General features: G+C 37.0%; 1 protein-coding gene across 6 annotated transcripts in view; it reads right to left on the bottom strand.

Annotated features, from left to right (window-relative positions):
* Window positions 1-221: 221 nt before the first annotated feature.
* Window positions 222-9,297, bottom strand: part of LOC148875955 (uncharacterized) — a 28,317-nt gene continuing 19,241 nt past the window's right edge. For 4 of the 6 annotated variants that reach the window (XM_088965809.1, XM_088965811.1, XM_088965810.1 and 1 more), the window contains 16 exons: window positions 6,279-6,390; window positions 6,079-6,116; window positions 5,907-5,960; window positions 5,673-5,741; window positions 5,470-5,586; window positions 5,263-5,331; window positions 4,039-4,118; window positions 3,715-3,843; window positions 3,301-3,580; window positions 3,106-3,198; window positions 2,847-3,014; window positions 2,637-2,764; window positions 2,385-2,526; window positions 838-959; window positions 551-733; window positions 222-470 (listed from right to left, as the gene is read on the bottom strand). In XM_088965809.1, the coding sequence (XP_088821935.1) occupies window positions 431-470; window positions 551-733; window positions 838-959; window positions 2,385-2,526; window positions 2,637-2,764; window positions 2,847-3,014; window positions 3,106-3,198; window positions 3,301-3,580; window positions 3,715-3,843; window positions 4,039-4,118; window positions 5,263-5,331; window positions 5,470-5,586; window positions 5,673-5,741; window positions 5,907-5,960; window positions 6,079-6,116; window positions 6,279-6,390 (1,824 nt within the window). In that variant the 3' untranslated portion in view covers window positions 222-430. The remainder of the gene's footprint in view (window positions 471-550; window positions 734-837; window positions 960-2,384; window positions 2,527-2,636; window positions 2,765-2,846; window positions 3,015-3,105; window positions 3,199-3,300; window positions 3,581-3,714; window positions 3,844-4,038; window positions 4,119-5,262; window positions 5,332-5,469; window positions 5,587-5,672; window positions 5,742-5,906; window positions 5,961-6,078; window positions 6,117-6,278; window positions 6,391-9,297) is intronic. The other 2 variants (XM_088965814.1, XM_088965813.1) reach the window with 1 other exon arrangement.

Below are 9,297 nucleotides of genomic sequence, written 5' to 3'. Positions count from 1 at the left end.
TGTTTTTGGCTTTTTGCAGTGAATTGAAAGCTAGTAACTTAATCCCCTTGAAGAATTAATAACATCAATTTCATGTTGAAATCTTCCAATTGTTTGCTTTTATAAACCTCCAAGTAGTAAGGATTTCCCTTGGAACAACAACAGTCTGGTGTGAGAGTTTTCGCTTTTTGATACCTTGACACCCCTCCCCCCTCCGGGAATTAAAAGAGAAATGCCATACATACATATGAACCCACCTTAAGAGGCTAAAATTGATAAGAGTGAAATACAACATACAGAAACAAAGAATATGAATAAAAACTAGCCAAAAAATCAACACTATTGACCATCCTGATAATGATATATACATTAGATCATAACAGATATACAATATATAGGGGAAAAAAAAGAAAACAGAAACCGTTAATCCAAACATCATTTTAAAACCTCCTTAAATTGAACTTAAGTCTCGTGAAACCTGACCCTGCCACCTGCATCACAAACTAACCTCATATCATTTTTTGAACAATACATTGGACACCATAATAAGGAAAACATCCCACTGACAAACCTTGCAATAAGGAACCGTGCTAGCGGGCTTAAATTTTGGTTCCCAGAGAGTTGTAGATGTTGTTGTCTTTTCCGGTCCACGGCTTCTACATTTGCGTTTTCTGATTCTTCAGCAACTGTTTTGCCCTTTGTAAAGATGCGGGCAGCCATCTCCTGGAGCCCTTTCATTGTAGATTCTTTTGAGCTGCACAAAGTTTCCTCTCCAATTATTTAATATTTAAGTAAACAGAATGAACATAGAACCATTAAACTAGAGGACGTATGGTGACATTAAAGAACTTTGTGGACCTTCCAAGTCGTTGTAGCAACCTGCTGACAAGGACTTCACAAGAACCGGGTTTTAAATATTCCATCTCTACAAGTGAATCTACCACAGCACGTTGAATTGATCCATTGTCATCACCAACAACCTGCACATATAATAAACAATAACAGATTACAAGTGGTTATATATCGCAGGTTGAAGCAGAGGTGTTTCTTGAAAACATACGTTGAACATCCTACAAGTCGAGATTTTTGACAGTCACCACGTAGAAATCAGCCATAGCACCAAAATGCACCTTACCAGGGTGCAAATATATTCCATTTCTGTGAAAAATGTGGGAGCCAGTCATTTAATAGCTCATGTCATGCAGCCAGCACCACCAATCATGCTATCAAAATGCCCCAGATCTTTTGTTCAGCCAAAGTTCCTAGCAAACATTTAATAGTGATTGCTGCGATTTTATTAACATGTTTATCGATTCTGTTCTTTATCTTCCTTTTTTTTTTTTGGGGGGGGGGGCGTAAGGTGGAGGAATGGACAAGGGAAAAATACTGATGTTCTTTGGGGTTTAACTCAAGTCAACTCAACAAAACCTTCTCCCATCCGGGGTTGGCTAAAAAAATCTTGCTTTGCAAATTCACTCTGTCAGTAGCCACATCCTATGTTATATTATGGGTAAGCTCTTTTTCACTACATCACCCACATTTTTCAAGCTTTCCGCCTTTCCTCTAGTGCATTCAGAACCTTCAGCACTAAGCAGGTTACAACAACAGGAAGTCAATGAAAAGTTGATGGCATCACTTTGACCTTGTTCAACATAGAGCCCCAAGATACAATGATTTGTCCATACTTTTCTCTACCCCATCCTCTTGCATCAAACATTGTTATGGAAACATAGGTAAAACACAATTAAATCTAACGTTTGATCATCAAGGAAAATATTTATGGCAACATAGTAAATTATCCACACAGGGATAAACAAGTGCTGCTAACAAAAGGAATGTACAAGAACAATGCCATTACCATTACCTTCGCCAGAAAGGATCTTTTAATCACAAAACAAAGTATTAACAAGGGTGTTTGTGTAAATATAGTGCTATTCTATTTTGAGGGGGAGGGGTGTTTGGGAAAAGCTTGGCTCTTTGGGAAGAACAGCCTAGGTTGTTTTGAAGCTTAATGTGCACGACACATCAGCATGGGTGTGGGGTAAAAGAGTAATTAAAAAGGCAAATATAAAACTGGATAACGTGCATGCACAGGAAGCTTCAAACATCCTAGGCAGTTTTTCCAAACAGCCAAGCCAAACCCAGGGTGTTTAGGTTTGTTCCATGATTCAAAGGTTTGATGGCAGAAATAGTTGGTGACGCTAGCATTGCTCTCTTTATATGACATTATAATGAAAGACAAAGCAACTAATGCAAGGCTACCGCAAAGAACAAATTCATGTTACATTGACACAACAAGGACATGGCAATATACGAGGTTTTTACATTGAAACAGACAAGGCACCCAATTTAAGTGTCCATGCAAACAAATAGACAAGTTGGTAATAAACAAATTCTATATTCACCTCTTTCAGTGAAGGGATAAGCAAAACTGATAACGCAGGAGATGCTTCTGCTACTGCAGAAATTTTTGCATTTTCTTCATCACCACTTCCTTGACGAGATCTAGGAAGTTCTTTTTGTGCACCAAAGTACTGATGAGAATATCTGAAATATGTAATACTTCTTCTCAGAAATTATTCCATTTTTATTGCATCATCTGCTATTGTTAAACAGTTACAATTACCGACTAGCATGTCTGGAGCGGTAAACAATACCTAGAGGAAACAGAGTTATTTTCTGATTCTGTTATTTTACTTCCTTGCCGATCTTTATTGAGTTTGCCCAGTACAGACCTCTCCCGTGCGTTTGATTTCCTTAATCCGCCTTGAATAGCAGCCTTTGCCTGAAACACATACCAGATGAAGAGCTATTTACCTAAAATATTACACAATATAGATTGTTCATAACATAGAACAGATAACAACCTCTGAAAGGTTTGTTGCACTATCTTCAAGTGATGCACTCAAAGACTTCTCCTGGATTCCCAATCTGGACTTTGGAGTTCGAGGAGAATCATAATCATCATGTTGGCCACGTAGAACAACAGTGCCAGTAGAAGATATATCCTCAAAGGAAGCACACCTGTTGCTAGACTACACAATAACACATCAAGATATGGGTAAGAGATTGTCCAGACAACCATATGCATGGCCATCCAAACTCAAAAAAGTTTCCAAATCATACCAAATTACTTTGATCACTAAATATGGATGATGCCTGCAATACCCTTGGAGATCGTACAACAACAGTGCCTGACTCACTCACTGAAAACTGCCCCTGTAAATTGAGCACATTAAATTACCATAAAGAAAAAGAGATGGAATGAAACTTATTCATGCGAAAGAGGGGGAAAATAATCAAAGAGAAAGTGAACCTTACATCTTCATGAAAATTCTCTTGTAACCCATCATCATGGTCACTATCATCATTCGCCAAGGAAACTTCTGATGATTCATGAACAGCGCTTCCAGATAAAGATAACAATTGATCACTTCTTTCTGAAAATTTTTTAGTGGCACTCGGACCATATGAAGCTTCTGATTTCGTTTCTCTTGTTCCAGAAATTGGAGGTGGCTTTAAAGCACTATGGATAGTTCCCGTACCCTGAGGTCCACTCATGCTAAAGTCCCATCCAGCATTTTTTGGAGACATTCCATGACTAGATTAATTCAAACAAATTAGAAGAAAACAGAAATGTAAGAAGTAACCATGACTAGAACAATTAAAACAAGCCAATGGAAATCAGAATTGTAAGAAATGAAGATGCAATGATAATCTAAACCAAAGACACACCTAGCCCAAACAGTTTCTTCATCTCTCGGATCCCTGGAAACCTTCACAGTATCAGAGGCATTTCCAAATGCGTTAAGACCATTTCGTGGGGTTCCTGCCTCTTCCTTTGCTTGGTACTTTGGACGCTCCCTATCAAAAAAACATAGAAAAAAATGAAGCAAAGTAAAATTCTAACAAATCTTCAGTCTGTAGGTTCAATGCATAACCATCCAACTCCAATGCCAGAAAAAAGAAAAAGAAAAACCATTCAACTCCAATGAGATATTAATCACACTTTCCAAATACATGTTCTGGAAATCACTAATTGCAAAAGAACTCATTCACCTTATTCTTTCCAACAGCCTGGGGCTTTTTCTAGCATTCTTGATAAAACGATGCTTTAGAAGTTCCTTAGCACTAGGTCTCTGAAATGAAGACAGTAAAAGATATAAAATTAGAATTTTAGATTACACCTTAATAATTATTGAGCATTTAACAGGGTTTCATTATCCATAAAAAAAATTCGTAGACATGTTATCTGGTTAACATATGATAAAAAATAGAGCTGCTTATTGATAGAGTAGTTCCACTAGGTCAGAAGACTGGAAGACTTTAAAACACCCATTACAGATTTACAGTAACATACAGAACATAGATAGGCATATTCTAAGTAAATGAAAAGATGCCCAAGTAAATAGTACTGGATCCAGTCATTTAAAAAATATCATATGCATTCGGGGCGTACTTGGCTAAAAGGGCATATACCAAGTCCATAAAAAGATGGAAAACCTTTGCACTTGTTCTTTCCATAGGTGTTATTTGAAATAAAATGTGGACCCACAAATATTGTTCTTTTCATAGGATGTACTTGAAACAAGATGATGTTCATAAGAGGATTTCATAAACAGCATATTGAAAAAATAGTAAAGAAATATTAGATAACTGATTTTTTTTGTCCAACTGTAGTAGCATATATTTGATATGTGAAGGAGAAATGTCTCTAGTACCACTGAATTTCAGAACATGGCACACCTGTTATACATGTATTATTTTAAATTAAAAATATATGTGAATTTAAATGCACAATTGATCTCAACCACTTCAGAGATTGCAATGTCATGGGAAGATAAAGGAGAGGGGTACAAGATAGAAACATGATGGGAGACTAACACTGCAACAATAAAGAAAACAAAAAATCAAGACAATCTGCCAAAACAATAAAGGATAGAAATGTGCATTTATTCCTTAAGAGTTTATGTTCTAATTTCAACTATGCAATTAGAAAGTCTCCAACATGCATGGCACAACCATAATATATGTACCCAAATAATACCAAGCCAACCCAGAGTCCCAGACCAAAAAAGGTACATTACTTGGACTATCCATGCATATAATTGCTATTAAATGATTGAAAAGTCCATATGATATACATCCATAATTCCGTATCCATCATGTGGCAGCAAGAAAAATATGTACCAAGTACAAAACAGCAATGCCCATATCAACTGCACCTAAAACTTTTCACCAAAAAAAAAACAAAAAAACATATTGAAAAGTATAATTAGATACCTCAGAAGGCACCTTCTTCAAACACAGGGAAACAAATTCTTTCATAGGACGGGAAAAATGTTCATCCAGCTGCACAACACAAACAAAATCACCACCCTTCAAAACAATGAAAAATAACTTTTCCATATGGAAAAAGTAACTCTACTCAACAAAGCCTTAATCCCAAACTACAGCAGCAGTCTATTTGATACATAAAAGAAAACAAACCTGAGGGGGGTTTTCTCGAGGAATGATGAAAAGAACCCTCATTGGGTGGAGATCTGCAAGTGGAGGTTCCCCTTTAGCCATTTCAATTGCAGTTATCCCCAAAGACCAGATATCAGCCTGCATCAAGTAGCATCCAAATGCATGAAACAAGTGGACCAAGGTTCAGTGAAGCAAATAAAATAGACAGCCCTTCTGACACTTACCTTCTCATTGTATCCATCTGAATTTTGAATTACTTCTGGAGCCATCCAGAATGGTGTTCCTACAAATGTCTGCCAGAGCTTAAATTTATTAGTACAAAGAGTTGACTGCTACACATAAATTATTAGAACATTCCCGTCTTATCATAAATAAAATAGATGCTCCATAACATAGTAAAGGAAATGCCAGAAAACTTCAATCCTGTTATATTTATCAAAGCATGGAAAGAGCATGACCTTTCTTCTCGAGATTGTCCTTGTTAGTTGTGCAGAAACACCAAAATCAGCAACCTGTTACACATTTGAGAAATAAGATTAAGAAACTAGAATCATCCAATTTAAACATCATAAAACTTTTCCATGCCAGCCAGGATTAATGATTTTGGCTTTGTTTAGACAAAAGGCATACCTTAACATCTCCATTCTCTGTCAATAAAATGTTTGCAGCTGCCAAAATGATTGTAGGAGGGGTGTCATTAAAGAAAATGGTTAAAAGAATATAAGACTGCATGTTTGAATCTAAAACAAGAACAGAATAAGGAATCACAAATACTACTTTACTGAACATCAAAAAATAATTTGCTAAAGAGAATTTGAAATTGGTATGACCTTTAATATCTCTGTGAATCTTTCCTTCATTATGGAGGTATTCGATGGCATGTAGCAAGTCGCGCAAAATGCATGCTATAGACATCTCATCCAGTGGAGGTCCTGCTTGAATCTACCAAAGTACAATGTATGTTAGCTCCTACTCTCCAGAAGTGCCAATAGAGAAGTTAAATTTCTTTACTCCTTCAGGATTTTGCTGACTAATTTGTAAACCAAACAATTGCACCCAAGCAAGTAATCTATTATATGGAACCAATTACAACAAATAAACACAACTCCTTATTTGTTTATTTGTTTATTTATTTATTTTTTTGATACACATCCTAGATGATAGTTTCACACAATGCACTTTAGCAATATAAAATAGCACACTTTTGGTTTTATACTTTGTTTTATCCATATTCTAAATCTGAAAACAAAATTTTGGGAGAGGATTCCTTATGGTCAAGGCAATCCATGCATTTTTTTCTTACGACAACATGATGACATCCATAAATAAAAATAATCAAGTGGAAAACACACATGTTTGAAAATGAGTTCTTGATACCTTTTCTTGTTCTGCTGTTTTACTAGAAGTTTTTGAGGTAAACAACCTGTTGAAACGTTTTCCCCCCGAAGATGACATATTATGTATGTGTGTGTGTATATAATTGTATTCATTTATAGCAATCCCAAGTATTATATGTATGTATTGTTTGTGGCCTAACAAATAATAGTCCTTTTGGCTTGAACAGGGTTGGTTGGAGAATGTTACCAAATGAAGTGGAGGCCTCTCTCTTCTTCATGGCCGTGGATTTACCAAAAGCTTGAATATCTCTAGTTCCATGATAGAAGAGAAACCTCACAATTTTCTATCAGTTGTAATCTGTTCTAGGGTTTCAAGCAACAGCAAAACTTTAGAGAAAGAAATTGAGAACAGTTCACATGGTCCTCTTCTCACATGATTAGTTTTATTAAGAGGTGAAGAAAATTATAAGATTCTGCTCCCAGATGATAAATTATAGACAGATCTATTGTAATAGAGCAAAAATCACAACCTCTAACAACACCATCAATAGTAAGAAATGACTTTAATCAACTCTTGGAGGCTATCTCATGTCATCAATGAAATTCAGATTTTGGATATTTTTGGACTGCCTTGATTTTCTTCATTTAGCTAGGTCGTCAACCAGTTTATTAGCACTCCTTGGAATACATCTGATTGAACAACTCAAACTTTCTCCCAGAGACTGAACTTCCCCGAGTGAGAATCTGAATCTCCATGCAACTCATTTGTATGCACAGCCAAAACATTACCATTTGACAGTCCCCTTCTACAATTAACTTCCTCCAGTTATTCACTTGTGCAAGCTTTAGTTCTTGCATTACTGCCATTACTCTGCCCTTATGGAGTTACCAAGCCTTGCTGGACCAAAGGAGCTAGGCTTTTTTTTTATTGGAAACGGTAACTTCATTAATACAACTAAAGAATAACTTTCCAGAGTTAAGTGCAGCTGTCAACCCCTAAACAGGTGTTGAGCCCCCAGTAATCTTTCTTACTAAACTGCCCAGAACATTCTCTCCCTCACAGTCCATTTGAAGCATGCACCAATCCCCCTTGTTGTGTTGAGGATTTCCCTTATGGGCTGTCTATAAATCCAGGCTCCCAACTTACCAGATTGCAGCCACTCAATCAACAATTTAGAGTCTCCCTCTATCTCAATTTGGTGTAACCCCAATTGTTTGGCATATCTTACACCTTGAAGCAAGGCCATCACCTCTGCTCTCAATGAGTCCCCCACTCCTATTGATCCTGAAAACATAGCCACAATTCTGCCACTTTCATCTCTGAATACTCCTCCTATACCTGAAGGGCCCGGGTTACCTCTAGAACTCACGTCAAAGTTCAATTTCACTCTTTGTTGTGTTGGTGGGGTCAACAATTCCTGCACAATAGATTTTATGGAAGTTGTAGATGCCACCACTTCCCAATTCCTGTAAATGTCTTCAAAGAAGCTAGGCTTTACATAACCTTCTTAATCCCTAATTACCCGACCAATGCCTAAAACACCAGGATAACCAAGGCTACACCCATCAAAATTCAATTTTAGTTATCCAACTTCTGGAGAAGTCCAATTCTCAATTCTTTGCTGTTGTTTTCTTTCTTTATGATGAGTAACAAACCAGAGATTTTATTATGTACAATTGAAGAATTTTTTTTTTCGGATCAATAACAGAAAGCTTTATTAATGAATAATATTTGTGAAATTTAATTACAGAATAGGGAAGGTAAACTATCTTAACTCCCCAACAACAAAAGGACAAAGAAGAAACTAAAAATTAGCCCAAAACAAAGAATCCTTAGCACCCCTTGCCTAACCCATCAGCCATTGAGTTAGCGCTTCTCTTCACCCAGCTGCATTTCACCTCTAAATCCTTACTCAGCCATTTAAATTTTTTCTTCTCATTGTTGTAGCTCCACAAACCACTGTTGTCTCCTTTCAGCCACCTAATCACCACCTCCAAGTCCCCATCAATAACTAAGCATCTGATGCTTAATTCTCTTGCTCTTTGGATTCCTTCAAAAACTGCTAGAATTTCGGCCCTTAGAGAGTCACCCTCTCCAATTGGCCCAGAGAACATGGCAATAATATACCCCTCCTCATTCATGAACACACCCCCAATCCCAGGAGGCCCTGGATTCCTTTAGCTACATCCATCAAAATTCAGTTTTATGAATCCAGCGGGAGGGAGGTCCAAGAGGGTCTATAGGTCCTCTTACAAAGAGCAGCAGTAGCTACCTCTTTCCACTTTCTCAACAAGTCAGCCATAGAAAATTCAGAGAATATCTCCATAGATTTCAACCAGTGAGCTACCTTTAAGTGTATTAAATCTATTAGGTTTTTTGTGGTTCTTACCTTGTCTGAAAAAATTCATGAGTTTCTTTCTTCCCATATTGACCAGCACACTACAGCCCTAATGCTTCTCCACATAACCTTCCCCCTTTTCTTAGGCCATCTAAAGAACGAGGGAGAGAACA

Source organism: Nelumbo lutea, chromosome 1 (assembly GCF_056320005.1).
Source record: "Nelumbo lutea isolate HS-2025 chromosome 1, American lotus-T2T, whole genome shotgun sequence".
NCBI classification, from domain to species: domain Eukaryota; kingdom Viridiplantae; phylum Streptophyta; class Magnoliopsida; order Proteales; family Nelumbonaceae; genus Nelumbo; species Nelumbo lutea.
The sequence above is the reverse complement of the archived record's forward strand: the minus strand, read 5'-3'. Positions and strand labels throughout refer to the sequence as shown.